Source organism: Artibeus jamaicensis, unplaced genomic scaffold, assembly GCF_021234435.1.
Source record: "Artibeus jamaicensis isolate MK-2021 breed Jamaican fruit bat unplaced genomic scaffold, CSHL_Jam_final contig_447, whole genome shotgun sequence".
Taxonomy (NCBI): Eukaryota; Metazoa; Chordata; class Mammalia; order Chiroptera; family Phyllostomidae; genus Artibeus; species Artibeus jamaicensis.
In genome coordinates, this window is record NW_026521834.1 from 2,807,504 (window position 1) to 2,830,659 (window position 23,156).

The 23,156-nt window shown below is 37.8% G+C and overlaps 1 protein-coding gene and 1 pseudogene across 4 annotated transcripts in view; one reads left to right on the forward strand and one right to left on the reverse strand.

Moving 5' to 3' along the window:
- Positions 1–23,156, forward strand: part of ASH1L (ASH1 like histone lysine methyltransferase) — a 188,771-nt gene that overhangs the window by 115,144 nt on the left and 50,471 nt on the right. For all 4 annotated transcript variants that reach the window (XM_053666283.1, XM_037132526.2, XM_053666284.1 and 1 more), the window contains one exon: positions 12,028–12,122. In XM_053666283.1, coding sequence (XP_053522258.1) covers positions 12,028–12,122 — 95 coding nt within the window. The remainder of the gene's footprint in view (positions 1–12,027; positions 12,123–23,156) is intronic.
- On the reverse strand, positions 7,459–9,014 carry LOC119039749 (NADP-dependent malic enzyme-like; annotated as a pseudogene).

Consider the following 23,156-nt stretch of genomic DNA (forward strand, 5'->3'; position numbering starts at 1 on the left):
GCTGAACTATACACTTAAGAATTGTTAAAATAGTAAATTTTATGTTATATATATTTTTACTACAATTAAAGTATTAAAACGATGTATATCCCAACTTTGCAGGGAAGAGCCATTACCTCAAGTTGTAAGATATGCGTTTAATATGTTACTTAGACTGGGAAATTGTATAGCCTAACTCAAAAACCATTATTTTTTGGTGTTGATAGATGGGAGTTGACTGAATAATATTCTAATATCATCCTAGAAGGATTTTCTGAATGGAACATTTTTAAGTAAAAAGGAATTTATCAGAACCTGTGACATGTCTCCTTGCATCCTAGTTTAGTTTTCTACTGGTACTTAACTATCCCCAAAGGTAAAACAAAATAAAATAGTTACCAATAAAGAAAAGTTTGTAAATTTTTTTAAAACCTACTTAATGAGAACTGATTTCATACTATAAAGTTACTTGGCTTTGTCCAGGATCCCTCACAGAATGGCACAGGAATATGGGCAAGATCATTCTCCCCAGCATTCCTCTCCCCTTAGTTCATGTGCATGGGTCGTGCATTTAAGGTCTTTGGATTCTTCATTTCCTTACTATTCTTAACTGCCCCTGTTTTGTACCTACCATTTATGCTTCTTATTCTCTGTACCTTTTCCCCCCATTCTCCCTTCTCCACCTCCCTGCTGATAACCCCCAGTGTGATCTCCATTTCTGTAACTGTGTTCCTGCTCTAGTTGCTTGCTGAGTTTGCTTTTGTTTTAGTTGTTTTTAGGTTCAGTTGTTGATAGTTCTGTTCGTTGCCATTTTACTATTCATATTTTTGTCATCTTAGTTTTCTTAGATAAATCCCTTTAACATTTCATATAATAAGGGCTTGGTGATGATGAACTCCTTCAACTTTACCTTCTCTGAGAGTCACTTTATCTGCCCTTCCATTCTAAATGAAAGCTTTGCTGGATAGAGCAATCTTGGATGTAGGTCTTTTGATTTCATGACTTGGAATACTTCTTTCCAGCCCCTTCTTGCCTGTAAGGTCTCTTTTGAGAAATCAGCTGACAGTCTGATGGAAACTTTTTTGTAGGTGACTGTCCCCTTATTTCTTGCTGCTTCTAGGATTCTCTTCATTTTAATCTTGGCTAATGTAATTATGATGTGCCTTGGTGTGTTCCTCCTTGGGTCCAATTTCTTTGGGACCCTCTGGACTTCCTGGAAGTCCGTTTCTTTTGCCAGATTGGAGAAGTTCTTCTTTATTATTTGCTCAAATAACTTTTCTACTTGTTGCTCTTCCTGTTCCCCTTCTGGTACCCCTATGATTTGGATATTGGAATGTTTAAAGATGTCCTGGAGGTTCCTAAAAGCCCCTCCTTATTTTTTTGAATTCTTCTTCATTCTTTTCTGGCTGGATGTTTCTTTCTTCATTCTGGTCCACTCCATTGGTTTGAGTCCCAGTTTCTTGTCCGTCCCTATTGGTTCCCCATGCATTTTCCTTTATTTCACTTAGCATAGCCTTCATTTTTTCATCTAATTTGTGACCAAATTCAACCAATTCTGTGAGTATCCTGATCACCAGTGCTTTGAACTGTGCATCTGATATAGGTTGGCTATCTCTTTGTCACTTACTTGTATTTCTTCTGGAGCTTTGATCTGTTCTTCAATTTGGGCCTTTTTTTTTTTTTTTTTAATCTTGTCATTACTGCTATGTTAAGGGGCAAAGCCTTAGGCGTTCACCAGGGTGGGGCAACCCAAGTCACTGAGTTGTGACGTTGTATGTGGGGGAGAGGTCCAAGAGGGACAATGGCACTTGCTCTGCTCTCTGTCGGATTTCAGTCCCTTCTGCCACTTCCCCCAAGCAAACTGGGGTTTTATGGTGCTGATTCCCATACGGGTGGGTTTGTGCATGTTCTAGGACCCCGTGGGTCTCTCCAAGGAACTTTCCAGTGAGGATGAGTCTCTCCTGGCACCTCAGCCCCCATAGGTGTTTTCAGTCAGTGTTTTGAGACTTTATTTCCTCATGCTAGAGGCCTGTGTTGTTCAGTCTGTCTCACTCCCCAGTTTTGCCTGGTTTGTCTGCATGGGAATGTGGGACCACTTGATTCACCAGCCGCCTTGCATGTTGCGCCCCTGGACCCCATCACAATCCAACGCCTTGCTTGGTTTGTCCACTGCCACTCTGCATGCACGTCTGCCAGCCATGGCTTTTTTTGCCATGACCTTTCTCCACTGGCTGCCCTTCTCCACCCCTCCTACTGGTCTGGATGAATGTGTCTACTTTAACTCCTTGGTTGTCAGACTTCCATACACTTCAATTTTCTGTCATTTCTGGTTGTTTTTTTGTTTCTAAATTTTTGTTGTCCTTATTTTGGCTTTGCGAGGAGACACAGTGTGTTTACCTACACCTCCATCTTGGCCAGAAGTCACTGGTACTATTATTAAAAAGCTAAAGTTTAAGACAGTTAAGTAATTTGTCCAGGGTTACATAGCTAGTAACTGGCTTAGTTAATGTTTGAATGTGGCCAATGATTGTTTGCAACATTTACATTTTTTGCCACTATACTCTGTCTCTAAGGAACTTAAATACCATTTGATTAGAGAAACGGTCAGCTTTTCTGGAACATTTGGTTCCAGTTTTATGTGGAATGCTCACTTTAAATAAAAGTGTATTTTTTATTTTTTTTAATTGTTCAATTACAGATTTCTGTCTTTTACTCCTATCCTAGCCCACCCCCTCAGTGCTCCCCACCTCCCTCCCATTTCCCTCCCACCCTTAGATTTTGTCCATGTGTCCTTTATACTTGTTCCTGTAAACCCTTCCCCTTTCCCCCTGAAATTTCCTCCCCTTTTCCCTCGTTTTTTAAATGTACATACTTTGGAAAATATCAGGGTCGGTAAAGTTTATTTCGTAATCTGAAAAAATGATCTTAACTTTTTATTTTATCTAACTGCTCTTCAACAGTTTTAAATTGTAAGATAAAATGTTTTTGATTCGACAGTTAAGGAAAGATGGCATTATAGCAAATACATGCTTTTTATAACTTGTTCTAAATTTTCCATTCTCACAAAAATACTGCCATGTCCTGTTGTACATGAAAGAATATTAAAGGCTTCTATGTTCCTGTTGTCTATAGGTTGTATGCATAAGTATTTTAACCTTGGTATGATCTTAACTTATTAGTGTTATTCTGGACCATCTTTTCTTACAGATACTTGATTATGCTAAAATTTAAGTTTCTGTTAATCTAAACAATATAATATGAGTAAAACCAATGTTATAGAAAGTAGTAGTGATTGATAATATGTTTTGAGAGAAATGTTAACATCTTCAGCAGGGTAGTTATAATAATAGTATTTTAAAAACAGCTAATGGAAACAATGAAGAGATTTTCTAGGGAGAAAGAGGCTAAGTTCAAGTGATTCAGAAATGGATTAAACTGTGGTTATAGAACCAGTGTCAAATCTTAGTTGTATCACTTACTGGTTATATAAATTATAAATTTGGGCATGTTACACATAGTACTATTCTGTTGTGGTGAGAACATTTAAGATCCACTCTGTTAGCAACTTTCAAATATGTTATACAGTATTATTAACCAATAGTTACTATGCTATATATTACACTCCCAGGAAATATTTATAACTGGAAGTTTGTACCTTTTGACCACCTCACTCATTTCACTGGCCCCCAGCACCTCCCTCTGATAACCACCAACCTATTCTCTGTACCTATGAGTTAGGTTTTTTGTTGTTTTTGTGTGTGGGGGGGTGTTTGGGGTTTTTTGTTTTGTTTTTTGTTTATATGTGAGCTCAAGCAGTATTTGTCTTTTTCTGTCTCATTTATCTCACTTAGTATAATGCCCTCGAGGTTCTTCATGTCAAACTGGATTTCCTTCTACTTTTATGGCTAAACATTTTGTTTATATATATACACCGTATCTTCCTTATCCATCCATTTATTGACAACAACCTATATTGTCAACATAGGTTATTTCCACGTCTTATTTGTTGTAAATAATGAACAGGGATGTGCAGATACCGTTTTGAGTTAGTGTTTTTCTTTTCTTCGAATAAGTTCTGAGAAGTGGAATTGTTAGATCGTATGGTAGTTTTATTTATTTTTTTGAGAAACCTCCATGAGGTTTCTTTTTTTTTTTAATTTTATTGATTTATTTTTTATCTTGAGAGAGAAAAAAACATCAATTTATCATTTCACTTATCCATGCACTCATTGGTTGATTTTTGTATGTGCTTTGACCAGAGATGAAACTCACAACCTTGGCATATTGGGATGACACTCTAACCAACTGCGCTACCCCACCAAGCCCATCTCTACAGTGTATACACCACTTTACATTTCCACCAGTAGTGCACAAAAACTCCCTCTTCTCCACCTCACCAACCCTTGTTATTTCTTGTCTTTTTGATGATAGCCATTCTAACAGATGTGAGGTGCTATATCTCATTGTGGTTTTGAATTGCATTTACCCAGTGATAGAGATGTGGAGCACCATTTTATATACTGGTTGACATTCTGTATCTCTTCCTTGGAAAGATGTCCATTAAGATCCTTTGCCCATTTTTTAATCAAATTGTCTATCTGTCTTATCAAGTTATATGAGTTATTTTGGTTATTAAACCTTTATCAGATATGATTTGCATATTTTTCCTCCCATTCCGTAGTTTACTCTTTCATTTTCTTGATGGTTTCCTTTGCTTTGTAGAAGCTTTTTAGTCTGATGTTGTCCCACTGTTTATTTTTGCTTTTTTTGCTTCTGGTATCAAACAGAAAACATCATCACCAAGACGAATGTCAAGGAGCTTTACCCTCTATGTTTTCCTCTAAGAGTTTTATGGTTTCAGATCTTATGTTCAACTTTTTATTCTATTTGAAGTTGATTTTTGTATATATTAAAAGATCTGTGCTAAATTTCTTTTTCTTCTGAATCAAGGTAAAAGGAATTACAAAAAAAAAATTTCATTTCTTAAGGTCACCTATAAATCCAACTACCATATTTTTCGGACTATAAGATACGCTTCCCCCGCCCCAAATTTTGAAGGAACGATGGTTGTTAATGCTGCTTTTTGAGTTCTGTTTACATTTACATTGGTGAAATATTATTTATGTTATTAAATATTTTACCACATTTATTGCTTCAAAATTTTTTTTCTGTTTTCCTCCTCTAAAACCTAGGTGCATGTTATGGTCTGAAAAAATACAGTAATTTTTTTCTTTCACTACTCCTATAACATATCATTCATTGTCTCTTATTTCATAGTTTATATATCTTTTTTTTTAAGATTTTATTTATCTTTAGAGGGGAAGGGAAGGAGAGAGGGAGAGAAATATCAATTTATGGTTGCCTCTTGTGTGTCCCCTGCCGGGAACTGACCTGCAACCTAGGCATGTGCCCTGACTAGGAATCGAACTGCGATATTCTGGTTCTCAGGCTCGCGCTCAATTCATTGAGCTACACCAGGCAGGGCCTCATAGTTTTTGACTGTTAACATAGGTAGCAAGGTTTGTAAATGAATGGCATTATGACAAGTATTTCTTTTGAATTTTTAGGTCTTTAAAGATTTTTCTTTGATGAAAACTCTCTCTGCCTGACTTTATTTTGTGTTGTAATGTTTTTCCATTTTTGCCTTTGGCTGCCATAACAAAGATTGTAGAATTGTCACGATTTTAGTGGCTATTAGCTGAAAATAAATATAGGTTACTAGGGATAGGATTTCATTTGCATTTTTAATTTCAACTACACTTGGGAAACTGCTTTTGTCACCAAAGTGACTTGAAATTTTAGTACATGTTCTAATCTGTGGGTTATTCCCAAGTTGTTTCTCACCCACTTACTATAAACATTATCTAGCTAATTCCCTAGTATTTAGAACTTAATCTTATGAGTCATTTCTGTAATCAACCAATAATAAAAATGAACTTAATTTTAATGAAGTTTATTTTTTAAAAAAAGACTAGCAACAAAAAAATATATACATAGGAAATTCCAGAAGTTTTGCAAGCAATTTCAGGCTTTGAAAGAAGTACTCTTCATATGAAAAATATAATAAGTCAGTTTCAGTGAAACAGACACAAACACACACACACACACACACACACACGAGAATACCAAGTTTACATTTGTCTGTTCTAGGTGGGAAAAACAGTTTTTCTCACATGATTATATTCACAAAGATTATAACATCACATCTCTTTGTATAATAGCATTGCAAAGTTAGGGAGAGAATTGTTAGTCACCAATTTATCCATAATGGCTGCCATGCTAGGTGTCGAGTTCCATTTTCACAGTCCCTCTTTGTAGTTCCCTTTACCTCTAAGTGAAAATTTACTCCACAAATTTTTTAGTGATTTTCTAATTCAGTATCATTAAATTTGATATTTATTTGACTGGTTTTGTTTATATATATTTAATATACAATATTAATGAATACCCAGAGGTCTTGTGTTTTATTAATACAACAAGAAGAAAGGTCTCAAAATCAGGTTTTGCTTAGAAGCATTTATAAAAGTTTTAACTTATTTTTATGTGTCAAAAGTATAGTATTGCCCTTATCAATTCACCTATGAACACCAGGAACCCAAAGCCTTCCAACTTACCTCCAAGTTTCACATTGGAACACTAGTAACTGTGTTGGAATCCCCTTTCTCTAAACTCCCCAGATTTGTCAGTATTCCTGACCTGCTAAGAAGTGACATTACTTACTCCCTTTATTATAGGATTTTAAAGCCATAGAACAGATAGCAGTCCAGCTAAGAAGACTTTACAGTTACCATTTACATTTGTGAAATGTACTTCTTTTGCATATTAGTGATCTTGTCATTCAAAATGAAATGACGTTCTTTATGGTTTCCAGTTTGGTTTATCCAGTAATATATATTATTGAGCCTCCAGAATTAACTACTACATGGTCATAAAAAGTTTAAGAACTGTGAGATAATAGAAAATATACATTGTATTGCTTTCTGCCCCTACTTCCTCATACAAAGTTCCTAAAGTATTCTAAGTGACAAGAACACTAGGGGCATCTCTTTATTTTTTTAATTTTAATTGTATCAGTGTATTGCTGATTTTGATCTTCCCCGTAGTTCCCTATATAAAAATAATGAGTTTCTCAGTAACAGGTGCAATAGCTTTTAAAGAGAACTTGGGCAAAATATAATGGAAGCCATAAATAACCAGAAAGTAAATGAAGCAAAATTGTGTAGTATGATATTTGCCAAAAAGCAATATCCTTCCATAAAGTTTCAGATTCTTTTTTTAAAGATTCTATTTATTTAGTGTTTTTTAATTTTTATTTTTAGAGAAAAGAGGGAGGGAGAAGGAGAGAAATATTAATGTGTGAGAGAATCATTAGTTACCTCTTTCATGCCCAAACTGGGGATCTGGCCTACAACCCAAGCATGTGCCCTGACATAGAATCGAACTAGCAACCTTTTGGTTCCCAGGCCAGTGCTCAGTCCACTAAGCCACATCATCTAGGGTTGGTGTTATTTTTTTAACAATATCTTTCAGGTGATTCATTTCTTCACGTTCATGAGCAAATTATTCTTAACTATCAGTCCATTTGAGCCAGCCAACCATATCATTTTCATAGCTTTCTTCTTTGGTAAATCTTGTTTTTTCATGGCCGTATCAGTCAGGTATACAATCCCTGAGGCAGCCTCACCAGCTCTGTGAAATAGTATTGTTGACCAGACAGTTTTTTCTTGGTTATGTTCTTGTCTTGCAAGGACACCTGCAGCTACAACAGATGCTGTTCCTTGAGTAACATCATTGAACATGCAGTACTGGTTTTGATACTTGTTGAGAAGACAAAATGCATTTATATTGGTGAAATCTTCAAATCGAATAACACAATTCATGGCATACTTGGAAGAAACTAGCTCCATGAATTCATCCTAAAAACCATCATATTCAGGACCTCTCACTCTTCTCTGCCATCATCCAATGTACAATGGATCTTTAACTCTTCATTTAATCTTTTCACATCTAGAGTGACAGGCATACATTCTTGAGGATTCATCCCTTACAAGCTATATACAGAACCAGCTTACCCATAGGGATGTCCATTCCATTACAGCCAAAGTCTCCCAAGCCAAGAATATGCTCTCTGTTGGTCACCACAGTAGCCTTGATGGTACTTTCTGGCTATGCAGTAAAAAGTTGAAGCAATATGCCCTTTATCATGGATACTAATAAATAGTCCTCTTGGCTTCTGAAATGCTAAACTATATAGCTGTCTAGCCAGATCCACAGTGGGGGTATAAACACTAAGCATGAATTTCTCAATGTCAGACATTAGCACTCTATACAAGAGCTTGTCATTTTTATTTTGAAGATCCATTAACTGAGGATACCTGATACCTGTCAAAGTCAGAATTCAGATGCTCAAAATTTTTAATTACTCTAAGAAACCAGATACCCTGACTGATGAAGCAGGGTGACAATTCATGAATATTCCATTGTTGCCTCTGTTCCAGGTTAAAAGCCAAGTTCTTGTTGAAGTGGAGGTTCTGCTTCACATGTCTTGGTCACAGTGGTGGGTGTGGTCTCTGCAGCGGGGCTTCAGGCCCTGTGGTGGGTGGAAGGTGAGGTAGCGGGGTCTGGCCAGAGCCCTCTTATTCTACTATTTGTCTTTGAACCCGTTTCTGTCACAGGACTCCTAAAATCCTTAGAAATTCCTAAGTGGTAGGAATATTAGGAGCACCTTTTGTTTTAATGAGGTGACTTTGAGTCGGATCCTGGGTCAGGGCTAGTCACCAAAAGGATCAGGCCCTAATTAGAAACTTGGAATTTTCAACCCAACTCCCCATTTTCCAAAGAGGATGGAGTTAATAATTGGTCATTCCTACATGAGGAATCCTTCAGAAAATCCCAGTAATCCAGGGTTCAAAGAGATTCCAGGTTGGTGAACAGTTAGAAGTATGGGGAGAATGACATACCCAGGGAAGACATGCAAGCTCCATGCCTCTTCCCTCATACCTTGCTTTACATAGCTCTTTAATCTGGATGTTCATCTGTATCCTTATCATATCCTTTAATAAACTGGTAAACATAAGTAAGTGTTTCCCTTAAGTTTTGTGAGCTACCCTAGCAATTAATCAAACTTGAGGGAGGGGATCTTAGGAACCTCTGATTTTTAGCCAAATTCAACATGTTATGGGTAACCTGGGGACATACTGCTTGTGATTGGTATCTGAAGTAGAGTAGGGATGCTCTTGTGGGATTAAGCCCTCATCCTAGGATCTGACACTATGTACAGATAGTTTTAGAATTGAGTTAAATTGTAGGACACCCAGATGGTGTCACAGAGAATTGCTTGGGGGCAGGGGTGGGTAAACCTCCAAACATTTGGTGACCACAGATATCAAAAGTGAATGAAAAAACTGGCCTGTTTCTCTAAACAAGAACATAAAAAGCACTTTACATTGTATATAATACTCTGAATAATTTTCTAGGTAGGCCAACTACTGTGTGTCTTTTTTTTTTTTTTTAATAAGATTTTATTTATTTATTTTTAGGGAAGGGAAGGGAGGGAGAGGGAGAGAAACATCAATGTGTGGTTTCCACTTGATCGCCCCTTACTGGATACCTGGCCCGCAGCGTAGGCATGTGCCCTGACTGGGAATTGAACCGGCAGCCCTTTGGTTCGCAGTTCAGTGTTCAATCCCCTGAGCCACATCAGCTAGGACTAATGTGTATCTTTTTTTTTTTTTTTTTAACAGAAATTGTATTAAGTTTTCATGTGGGCTTATAATCTATAATAAAAACTTAGATGAGATATTTTTTCCAAAGTTAAGACATTTGGAATAATATTCCAGTTAAAGGTGTTTTATTTCAGTTTGTATAGGTATAGCCTTTTAACTTGAGGAATTATAGAAAGATTAAGATTAAAAAAAGGTCTTTATCATACATTTATTAAAAGCACAATTACCACAGTTAAATCAGTCAGCTAATTTTTTATTTACTGCTCTTTAGTTAAGCAATCTACTTTCACAAAATCATTTGTTTTCTGGCTTAAAATGTCTTGAAAATTATAACTTTGTCCCATTTTTACAGTCTGACAGGTGTCTGCCTGAGGTGAGGCTGTTAGCTAATACAGGGAAATCTATACCCATAAATCTATTTCATGTAGTATCACTAGTCAAAAATAACTGCTGCAGTTATTTACTAAGGCCATATTAATGTTTCTTCTAGCACTCTCAGTTTTTGCTTATAGCTGTGGCTTTTAGGCAATTGTATGTTAAAAATCACAGTCAGGGCACATGCCTGGGTTGCAGGCCATATTGCCAGTATGGGGTATGCTAGAGGCAACCATACATTGATGTTTCACTCCCTCTTTTTCTCTCTCCCTTCCCCATCTCTCTAAAATAAGTAAATAAAATCTTTTTAAAAAATCAGAAACCACCTTTAGGTGATAAGAGTAAATGGCTTTGGTTAATGTATTATAATTGCTAATAACATTATATGAATGGAAATGGGATAATTTTTAAATCATTCATAAAATATAACCAAAAGTTAACTCAGAGAATGAAGGCATATTATAGAAATTGAAGGCACTAACAATTCTTCAGACCCTTCTAACACATCCAATAAAATGTGTGTTATGATAATCACCAACACAATGGTAATCAAACCCAGGGAAAAATATCATTCTTGATAAAGAGGATGAAGTTTTGGTAGTTGTTCCAACCTAGTATAGGAACATTAATACACTTTTCTCCAACTTTAAAAGTACACAGTAGCTAGAACATATTCACATTAATAAAATATCACAAAAATAAAATATTACAAAAATTTTTTTAAATATTTTCTTATTCTCACCTGAGGACATGCTCATTGATTCTAGAGAGAGGTTAAAGAAGGGAGACTTGAAGAGAAACATCCATGTTATTAACATTGATTGCTTGCCTCTTGTACCTGCAACCTAGGCATACGCCCTTATTGGAAATCAAACCCACAGACCTTCCATTTATGTGACAGCGCACCACCAAACTGAGCCACACAGGCTAGGGCAAATATTACTTAAATTTAGTTAACCTAAAGAAACTCTTTTTGATTTGCAGAGTCTTCTCATATTGTGTGTTTGACAGACAGGATAGCTGTTAACAATGGTAATGTGAGCATTAAATCTGGAACCTGCCAGAAGTCCCCTCATTCCCTATTTTATAAGGTGTGGGAGCAAGCCCTTGATGTGACTCAGCAGCTTCTGGTAAACTTTTAACATAGTTTGAGTGTAGAAGGTATAAGGCTTCTCTCTCATTCTTGTTCACTTGTTTGTTCTAAGTGATTTCTCCACGATTTAATTATAATTTGAGATTGGTCCTGAAAGTAGGTTAGTGTGGCTTCCATGTACTCCTCCACCATCTTCTAAAAAGAATAGTAATTATATAGGAGCTGAGCAAGAAACCAAGGTTTTCATTTTGAATCTTCTTACCAGTTAATAAAATTAAGGCAAGTCACCTAATCTCATAGAGCATCTGTTTTCACATTTCCTCTTCCCTACTTCACAGGATTAATAATAATCCTGTGAAGTTTATAAATTATAAATTAATTTATAAACTTTAAATTGTTAACAAAATACAAGGTAACCATGGTCAGATATGAAATTGAGAGTTTTTCAGGAAAAGTGTTGGAGAATGCTGACAAGCCTCTTCCTATGAAAGTATTTAGTATCTATCCCCTAAAAAAACAGTCATTTAAGAGTTAAATTGGCCCTAGATGGTGTGGCTCAGTGGATTGAGTGCTAGTCCGCGAACCAAAAGGGTAGCCAGTTCAATTCCCAGTCAGGGCACATGTCTATGTTGTGGGCCAGGTCCCTTATTGGGGGCATGAAAGAGGTAACTAGTGATTCTCTCACACATTAATGTTTCTCTCCCTCTCCCTCCCTCTCTTCTCTTCTCTCTAAAAATAAATAAATAAAATCTTTTTTTTTTAATGCTCCTGATAGAATAATCTTTTTTCTAAATATGACCACAGGAGAAAATGTTACTAACTCTGACTGTATGTGTGTGTTTTTTTTAATCATAGCCCAAAGAGCCGATTGATGCAATTAAAGAAAGAGAAGCTGGAATACTCTCCAGGAGAGCATGAATATGGGTTATTCCCAGCCCCCATTCATGTTGGTGAGTATCGGTATACACAATGTGTTGCTGAGAAAAAACGATATTTCTTGAGTTTGGGTGAAATGCTTTTGTGTTCTCATTGTTATGTATCTGCAGTGTGGTTAAGCTCATTTCTTTACCATTTAATGTATACTTAACTGTGAAGGATTCTGCAAACTCTCTGCTATCTAGGAGTCAAAAGAGGCATAAATCTTACTCACTGGAGTTTCAATAAACAACTTTATCTGTAGAAAGCCCCACTATTCATCAGTTCAATTTAAAATGTTTTCTATGTCCAAATGAAGTAAGATGATTTATGGATATGTAATAATCAAAGTAAGAAGTCCTGCTGTTTCTCCTGATCATTTATCTGCTTGAAAATTGAGCAAGATTTATCTTTCTTTTTCGAGGGGTGGGGGGAGAAAATGTCAAGACTTTGCTTCATATTCTGGTAATAGTACCTTCTAGAATCCTACTGTGAAGCTTATCAGGTAAGTAAAAAGTACCTAGAAGTCATTCTAAATTCTTCTGTTTTCGATGGACTCCAGTCCATCTCCAAGTTTTATTATTTCCATCCTTGAAATACTTCCTACTCTTTTGAAATTCCATTGCTATCACTTAGGTCCAAATACATCAGTATTACCTTTTGATTGGGCTACTGCATTATGCAGTAGCCTTCTGTCAGATCTGTTGACTTCTATTCTTGTTCCCTTCTAATCCACTCTCCACAGAGTTATAAAGAGAAATGATTTTATAACTTAAAGAGATCAAACTGTTCAGTGGCTTAAACATTCAGTGGCTGACCATTGGAGTAAACTACAAACCCCTTATTCTGACTTTTAAGAATGACCTGGCCCCTCACTACACATTGCTCCCTATATTTCTCTTCCTGTCTTTTCCTTATTAGCTGTGTTATGTCATGCTGATCGTCTTTCAAATTGTAGAACAAAGCAAGCTCTTTTCCACCAAGAAGATCGATTGTTATGCTTATCATTCCCTTTTCCTGAAAATCTCTTCTTCAGGCTCTTCTCATGAGTGATTTCCTCGTATCCTTTAAGGATGAGCTTAATGTCATTATCAGCCTAAATATCATTTTCTTTAAAATTGTTTGTTTTTCCTGATTGTCCCACCAAAGAAGGTCCCTCCCTTTATTTTACATCACAGGACCTTGTTTTAATCTATAATTACTATATCTGTTATCTGTCTCCTACATTATATTATAAGCTCCATGAGTACAGGATCATTTGTCTTTCTTATTCTCCTTTGATTTCCCAGTGTGTAATACGTAACAGAAGTTTATCAACTATTTGTATGACAAATGAAAGAAAAGGAGGAGAAATTATATTAAATTTCTGAATATAGATGACAGTTTTTTCTCAAGAACAACTTACTTGGGCAGTATGTCCTATGCTTTGTAGTGTTCTCTTCAACCAACCATGACTCTGGAGCTCTTCTCTGGGTTATGATTTGCTAATCCCCTTTTTCTCTCTAGAGGGCCCAGCTCCAGGAGGATATTTGAAGCAGCAAGTTTACATGAGTTTTGCAATAAAGATTAGTTACTGTGTATTGTGTGACTGGACAATGGTATAATGACAACATAGAGTTATAAGACTTAATTCTCAGTTAACTATGCTACTGTTCACTTAATGAAGATAAGTGTTAAGTTTTATATTCTGTAGGAGCATTGCCAAAAGTTTGATTTTGTTTTTGTTATGAGATCATATCAGTGGAAGCAGATTCTTAGCAGATTTAGCTATTTTCTAAAACCTGCTAATAATAAATAGAATTTGAAATTAAGAAGTAATTTAAAATCCTGTTAAAGGAAAACATACCCATTTTGGTCTTACTGGTTTTGTCTTGTTTAGGAAATTGGCTTAGATCATGAATGAAGCTCTAACTATTTAATGGGATGTAGGAGTCAGTTAATTCCCAGGGAGACGGAGGGAATTAATGATAGATGAATATTTCGGTCATGTCTCTGGCATGAATAGTGGTTAAGAGATCCAGAATGTAAATTCCTTACTTAAAGGTTTTTATCCCTGCATTCTCACTTTATCTCTCACTAAGACTAATTTGTACCCAGTGTTTTACAAAGTGATAAATCATGGTAAAAAGTATCCAAATAATGGCTCTTTTTTCCTGTGAAACAAGACTTTAAATTAGACTGTTAGAGGATATAATTATTTTTCTGGAAAGCGCTATTGTGTTTTTCAAATAATTCTTTACAATAGGATAGGGAGAGTGGCCCCTGAATTGTTTCAACACATCACTTCCAATATCATGTAAACAAAGTGTATGACTCTGAGTCCACAGACCTATGTTTATCTCTATGTTTGCTATACTAATTGTATAAACAAAACTAAACACATCTGGACTTCCGGCCAAGATGAAGGCATAGGTAGATGCTTCCTAGCACAACCAAAATAAGGACAACAACAATTCAGAAAGAAAATAACAACCAGAACTGACAGAAAATTGAACTGTATGGAAGTCAAAACAACCAGGGAGTTAAAATAGACACATTCATCCAGACCGGTAGGTGGGGTGGAGTGGGGTGGCCGAGCAGAGAGGGGTCAGGGCAAAAAAAGCGGTGGCACTGAGCACTTAAGGCATCCTGGTGCTCAAGATGGCAGCAGGCTGACCCTGGGTGTACAGGTGGTGGCTGGAAGACCTAGTAAGGCAGGGATTGTGAATAAAGGCACTGCACGCAAGGTGGCTGGCTGACTGACGGTCCCACATTTGCACGCACATTAACCATGCGAAACTGGGGAGCGAGACAGACTGAGCAACCCAGGGTCCCAGTGCAGGGAAATAAAGCCGCAAAACACCGATGAAAAACACCTGTGGGGGTTGAGGTGCCAAGAGACACTCCCAGCCTCATAGAGAGTTCATTGGAGCGACCCACAGGGTCCTAGAATGTACACAAGCCCACCCACATGGGAATCAGCACGCAAGAAGCCCAGTTTGCTTGGGGGAAGCAGCGGAAGGGACTGAAATCCAGTAGAGAGTGGAGCAAGCGCCATTGTTCACTCTCGGATCCTTCTCCCACATACTGTGTCACAGCCCATCAACATGGGTTGCCGTGATGAACACCTAAGGCCCTGCCCCTTACTACGTAACAGGAGCACCAAGACAAATAAATGGCTCAAATATAAGAGTAGATCAAAACTCCAGAAAAAATACGACTAAGTGATGAAGAGACAGACAACCTATCTGGTGCACAATTCAAAGCAGTGGTGATCAGGATGCTCACAGAATTGGTTGAATTTGGTCACAAATTAGATGAAAAAATGAAGGCTACACTAAGTGAAATGAAGGAAAATGCACAGGGAACCAATAGTGATGGGAAGAAAATTGGGACAAATCAGTGGAGTGGACCAGAAAGAAGAAAGAAACAACCAAACTCAAAAGAATGAAGAAACAAGAATTTTAAAAAATGAGGAGAGGCTTAGGAACCGCCAGGACATCTTTAAACATTCCAACATCCAAATTATAGGGGTACCAGAAGGGGAACAGGAAGAGCAACAAGTGGAAAAGTTATTTAAACAAATAATAAAGGAGAACTTCCCCAATCTGGCAAAGGAAATAGACTTCCAGGAAGTTCAGAGAATCCCAAAGAAGTTGGACCCAAGAAGGAACACACCAAGCCATCATTACATTAGCCAAGATTAAAATGAAGGAGAGAATCCTAGAAGCAGCAAGAGATAAGGAGCTAGTAACCTACAAAGGAGTTCTCATCAGACTGTCAGTTGATTTCTCAAAAGACACCTTACAGGCAAGAAGGGGCTGGAAAGAAGTATTCCAAGTCATGAAAGGCAAGGACCTCCATTCAAGATTGCTCTGTCCAGCAAAGCTTTCATTTAGAATGTAAGGGCAGATAAAGTGCTTCTCAGATAAGGTCAAATTAAAGGAGTCCATCATCAAGCCCTTATTTTATGAATGTTAAAGGGACTTATCTAAGGAAAAGATGATAAAAAAACACATACAGTAAAATAATGTCAAACTCACAATTATTAACAAGCACACCTAAAACAAAAACAGACTAAGCAAACTACTAGCACAGGAGGAGAACCATAGAAATGGAGATCATATGGAGGGTTATGAACAGCTGAGTGGGAGGGGGGGAAGATACAGAGAATAAGTAGCATAGATGGTAGGTAGAAAATAGATCGGAGAGGGCAAGAATAGTATGGGAAATGAAGAAGCTAAAGAACTTGACAAATGGACATGAGCTAAAGGGGAATGTGGGTGGGAGAGGGTGTCTGGGGTGGAGGGGAATGAAGGGGGGAAAATGTGACAACTGTAATAGCATAATCAATAAAATATATTTTTTAAGAATTCATCTTACCAGTGATGAGGTAACATTCAATTAATGGAAAGTAATATTTATTTTTAAATGTTTCACAAACTCAGTTTTCATTATCATTACAAAATGTATTTTATGATATACTAATTTATCAAAATGTGTATCGCACCCTTGAATTTATGGTCACCTGGTTTTTTATGAGTGCCACAATGGTTCAGTGAGGAAAAGCATGATCTGTTCAACAAATAGTTCTGTCATAATTTGATATATGTGTGGTCAGCATTTTAATGTATATATTTAGTCTTCTTTTGGGCTGAGTTGTGAGGATTAAATGATACTTATTTTGTACTTAACACAGAGTGAATACCCCTTCCCACTGACTTATTATATTCACATACTCAGTGTCAGAACACCAAAGCCACCCCACTCATTTCTATTAAACTGAGGTAAAAGTAGAATGAAATGGTAAAGAATAGTAATCAATAAAATATTAAGCAGAGCTTTGAAAAGAGCAACAAAATTCATGATCTCTAGCTATACCAATCAAGAGAAAAGTAAAAGATTACACAAATTACTAATATCCATGCAATAGGTGCTACTGCCATTAAGAGGCTAATAAGGAAATGTTCTGAATAACTTTATGCCAGGACATTTAACAATACAGTGGAGAAGTTCCTCTGAAAATGTTACTTAAAACTGATGTAAGATGAAATAAAAGCCCTGGCTGGTTTGGCTCAGTGGATTGAGCACCAGCCTGGAAACCAAAAGATTGTCTGATTCCCAGTTGGGACCATGCCTGTGTTGCAGGCCAGGCCCTAGGTTTCGGGCATGGGAAAGGCAACCAATCAATGTGTCCCTTATACATTAATGTTTCTCACCTCTCTTCCTCCCTTCCCCTCTCTCTTAAGAGTAAATAAATAAAATCTTGAAAAAGGAAAAAACATCTGAGTAGGCTATATTATTTAAATAAATTGAATTCCTTACCAAATTCTTCACCTAAAAATTCTAGAACTAAAAGGCTGTCCTTGTGAATTCTATTACTTAATTGAAAAAGAACTAACACCAATCTTAAACACTTTCAGAAAATAAGGGAAAACACTTACCAACTTATTTTATGAGGCAAGTATAACCGTGATACAAGACCTGACAAAGAAATCAGGGGAAACAAATCAACTAATAGAAAAGGTTTCTGGTGGACTTCCGCCAAGATGGAGGTATAGGTGGATGTGCCGTGCCTTCTCACAAAACCAAGTTTAGGGACAACTAAATATTAGCAACACAAAACACAGCCAGAACACGGAAAATTGAACTTTTCGGAAGTCCGTTAACAACAAATTCTGCAGCCTGACCGGTAAGGGGCGAAACCAGTGGCTGATGGAGTGGGATTGCACAGGAGGACTCGGTCAGACGGGCTCAGGCGCGGAATCCAGGCGCAGGGTTGGACCTAGTGAGCGACCAAGCGAGCCACCAGGCGAGCGACCGTGGAGGAGACAGCGGGGAAGCGGTGCTGCGTGTTGTCTGGGATCGCCTATTTGTGCGCGAGCAGACAGGCGAGGGAGTGGGCGGTTCGACCGGGGCCGGCGTCCCCCCGCGGCAAGCAGCAGTAGAGGGCGCCGCCATTTCCCCTCTCTGACCACGCCCCCACATACAGCCTCACAACCCAGCAACCTGGGAGTCCAAGGCTCCGCTCCTCACACTTAAACGGCACGAGGAAACCAAAAATGGCTCAAGAAGATCTCAAAGCCCCAGAGCCTATAAATCTAAGTGATGAAGAAATAGCAAAACTCTCAGACACACAGTTTAAAACACTGGTCATCAGGATCCTCACAGAACTGGTTGATTATAGCCACAAATTAGACAAACATATGAAGGCAAAACTAATTGAAATGAATGGAATTGCACAGGAAACCAATAGCAATGAAAAGGAAACTGGGACTCAAATCAATGGAGTGGACCAGAAGAAAGCAAATAATGGCCAAACAGAAAAGAGTCAGGAAGCAAGAATTCAAAGAAATGAGGAGAGTCTTAGGAACCTCCAGGACATCTTTAAACGCTCCAATATCCGAATTATAGGGGTACCAGAAAGGGGAAAGGAACAGCCACCAGTGGAAAACTTATTTGCACAAATAATAAAGGAAAATTTCCCCAATTTGGCAAAGGAAATAGACTTCCAGGAAATCCAGGAAGCTCAGAGAGTCCCCAAGAAGTTGGACCCAAGAAGGAACACACCAAGGCACATCATAATTACATTAGCCAAGATTAAAAGGAAGGAGAGAATCCTAGAAGCAGCAAGAGCTAAGGGGACAGTCACCTACAAAGGAGTCCCCATCAGACTGTCAGCAGAATTCTCAAAAGAGACCTTCCAGGCAAGAAGGAGCTGGAAAGAGGTATTCCAAGTCATGAAATCCAAAGACCTACAACCAAGATTGCTCTATCCAGCAAAACTTTCATTTAGAATGGAAGGACAGATAAGGTGCTTCTCAGATAAGATCAAATTCAAGGAGTTCATCATCACCAAGCCCTTATTATATGAAATGTTAAAGGGACTTATCTAAGAAAAAGTTAAAGAAACATGAACAGTGAAAGGACAACAAACTCACAGTTATTAACAACCACACCTAAAACGAAAGCAAACTAAAAGGACAGCTAGATCAGGAGTGGAAACATAGAAATGAAGATCTCAAGGAGTGTTAGCAACAGGGGAGTGGGAAGAGGAGATGGGGGGAGAAGGTACAGAAAATAAGCATAGACAGAAAGAAAATAGATGGGGGGGCAAGAATAGCATGGGAAATATAGAATCTAAAGGACTTGAGACACATGGTCATAAACTAAAGGGGGGTAATGGTGGGGATGGGGGTAGGGTGGACGGGAATGAAGGGGGGAATAGAACAACTGTAACAGCATAATCAATTAAAAAAATAACAATTAAAAAAAAGAAAAGGTTTCTTTGGGGGGGTGCGCATGCGTGCGTGTTTTAGGCTTGATTGATTGATTGATTGGTTTTTTAGAGGGGAAGGGAAACAGAAAAAGAAGGAGGGAAACATCAGTGTGTGGTTGTCTCTCATACACCCCCTAACTGAGGACCCAGCCCATAACCCAGGCATGTGCCCTGACTAGGAATCGAACAGGTGACCTTTATTTAGTTCATAGGCCGGCACTCAATCCACTGAGCTACACAAACCATAACAAAAAAGTTTTTTTTTAACATACAGGCAAAAAAACCTTTAAAACTAGAAAGGAATTTTCTTATTTTATAAAAGGTATCTAAAGTTAACTTCATGCTTAACAGTGACATATTGAATGCTTCCTCTTAAAAATGGAAAGAAAATGAAAGTGTTCACTCTCTACTTCTCAGCATTATTATGGATGTTCTAGTCAGCACAGTAAGGCAAAATAAGGAATAAAAGTCATAGGATCAAAAAAGAACAAACTGTTTGTATATGACATGATCATGTATGTAAAAAATCCAAAGATATGCACAAGAAACTACTAAAACTAGTGGAAAGATTACTGAAAACAAAATTAGTATATAAAAATTGATTGTATTATTATAAGGCCAAACATACTGTTATCATATGGTCCAACAATTGCATTCTTGGTATGTATCCCAAGAAGTTGAAAACTTTGGTCTATGCAATAACCTGTACATAGATATTTATAGCAGATTCATTTATAATTGCCAACATTTAGAAGCAAAGAAGGTACCCTTCAATAAATAAATGAATGAACAGTGGTATATCCAGAGAATATAATATTATTCATTAAAAGTATATGAGCTATTAAGCCTTGAAAAGACTTTGAGGAACTTTAAATTTGTAATACTCAGTGAAAGGGAAATCTGGAAATGATACATACTGGATGATTTCAACTCAAGTACATTCTGGGGACTTGAGACAAAAGGCAAAAACTGGAGACATTAATAAAATCAGTAGTTTTAGTGGGTTAGAGTGGAGGGAAGGATGAATGGGGAGAGCACAGAGGATGTTTAGAGAAGTGAAACTTTTCTGTGTAGTACTGTAATAATGGATACATGACATTTATTTAAAATCATAGAATATAAAACACCAAGAGTGAACCCTAATGTAAATGGTGGACTTTGAGTGATAGTGATATGTCAGTATAGTTTTATCAGTTGTTAACAAATGCAACACTCTGGTGGAGGATGTTAATAATGCATATTTAGGGTCCCAGGATATAAGGCAAATCTGTGTACTTTATATTTAGTACTGCTTTGAAGCTAAAAGTCTATTTAAAAAATCATTTATAACAGTGTAATAAAAGCTAAAATGATTAAAAATAAATTTATCTTAATAAAATAAAATTATCTTAAATAATTTCATAAAATAGGCAAGGTCTTTACACCAAAATGAAAATACTTGTCACAGAAATTAAAGAAGAGTTAAGTGGAGAAATATGCCACATTTAAAGACTGGAAGTTTGGGGGACTTCCGCCAAGATGGAGGCATAGGTGGATATGCCGTGCCTTCTCACACAACCAAGTTTAGAAACAACTAAATATTAGCAACAGAAAACACAGCCAGAACACAGAAAATTGAACTTTTTGGAAGTCTGTTAACAACAAATTCTTCAGCCTGACTGGTAAGGGGCAAAAGCAGCAGCTGGTGGAACGGGGTTGCACTCAGGCGCTCGGAATGCAGGCACAGGATTGGACCTAGTGAGCGACCACGGGGGAAACAGAGAGGGAGCATGTGGTCGCGCATTTGTGCGTGAATAGACAAGCGAGGGAGCGGGTGATTGGACCAGAACGCAGCAGCAGGGAGGGCGCCACCATTTCCCTGCTCTGACCCCACCTCCACAAACAGCGTCATAACCCAGCGACTCTGGGTGGCCCCGCCCAGGTGAACCACCTAAGCCTCTGCTTCTCACCCAGCGGCAAAACAGCAGAGGGAGTCGCCATTTCCCCGCTCTGACCACGCCCCCACATACAGCCTCACAACCCAGCAACCTGGGAGTCCAAGGCTCCGCTCCTCACACTTAAACGGCACGAGGAAACCAAAAATGGCTCAAGAAGATCTCAAAGCCCCAGAGCCTGTAAATCTAAGTGATGAAGAAATAGCAAAACTCTCAGACGCACAGTTTAAAACACTGGTGATCAGGATCCTCACAGATCTGGTTGTTCATAACCACAAATTAGTTTCGCCATGAAGGCGAAACTAATTGAAATGAATGGAATTGCACAGGACACCAATAGCAATGAAAAGGAAACTGGGACTCAAATCAATGGAGTGGACCAGAAGAAAGCAAATAATGGCCAAACAGAAGAGTCAAGAAACAAGAATTCAAAGAAATGAGGAGAGCCTTAGGAACCTCCAGGACATCTTTAAACACTCCAACATCCGAATTATAGGGGTACCAGAAGGGGGAAAGGCACAGCCACCAGTGGAAAACTTATTTGAACAAATAATAAAGGAGAATTTCCCCAATCTGGCAAAGGAAATAGACTTCCAGGAAATCCAGGAAGCTCAGAGAGTCCCCAAGAAGTTGGACCCAAGAAGGAACATACCAAGGCACATCATAATTACATTAGCCAAGATTAAAAGGAAGGAGAGAATCCTAGAAGCAGCAAGAGCTAAGGGGACAGTCACCTACAAAGGAGTTCCCATCAGACTGTCAGCTGATTTCTCAAAAGACACCTTGCAGGCAAGAAGGGGGCTGGAAAGAAGTATTCCAAGCCATGAAATCCAAAGACCTACATCCAAGATTGCTCTATCCAACAAAGCTTTCATTTAGAATGGAAGGGCAGATAAAGCGCTTCTCAGATAAGATCAAATTCAAGGAGTTCATCATCACCAAGCCCTTATTATATGAAATGTTAAAGGGACTTATCTAAGAAAAAGAAGTTTAAAAAACATGAACAGTGAAAGGACAGCAAACTCAGTTATTAACAGCCACACCTAAAACAAAAGCAAATTAAGAGGACAGCTAGATCACAAGTGAACCATAGAAATGAAGATCACATGGAGGGTTAGCAACAGGGAAGTGGGAGAAGGAGAAGGGGGGAGAAGGTACAGAAAATAAGTAGCACAGACGGTAGGTAGAAAGTGGACAGGGGGGAGGGCAAGAATAGTAAGGGAAATATAGAATCTAAAGAATTTGTGACACATGGACATAATGAAAGGGGGGGAATGCTAGGGGTGGGGTGTACAGGGTGGAGGGCAATGAACGGGGGAATAGAACAACTGTAATGGCATAATCAATAAAATATATTTTAAAAAATTAAATAAAATCAATCAATAAAAAAATAATAATACATTGAAAAAAGTCAAGAACATCACCAAATTAGGTACCCAAAATTAAAACCTTTCTCCTTCCCCACCCTTAGCCCCAACACACATCCAAAAGATGTGTTTTGAAAGAGAAATGGAGTAGGTCAAAGTACTTTTCTTGATAGTTTAGGTCCTTTTTTTTTTTTTAACTTACTAATTTTAGAGAGAGGGGAAAGGAGAGGGAGAGAGAGAGAGACATCAATTTGTTGTTCCACTTATTTATGCATTTTGTGGTTCAGTTTTGTATGTGCCCTGACTGGGGATTGAACCTGCAACCTTGGCACATCAGGACCACATTCTAAGCAACTGAGCTACCTGGCCAGGGCTGGGGTCCTTTTCCTTAACGTATAGATTAGGGCCTGTGAATACTCCAGAATACTTGCAAAGTTATATATATCCATTCTTTCTAGGGAAAGAACACATAGCTTTCATAAGATTCTCAAAAATACCTGTCAATTAAAA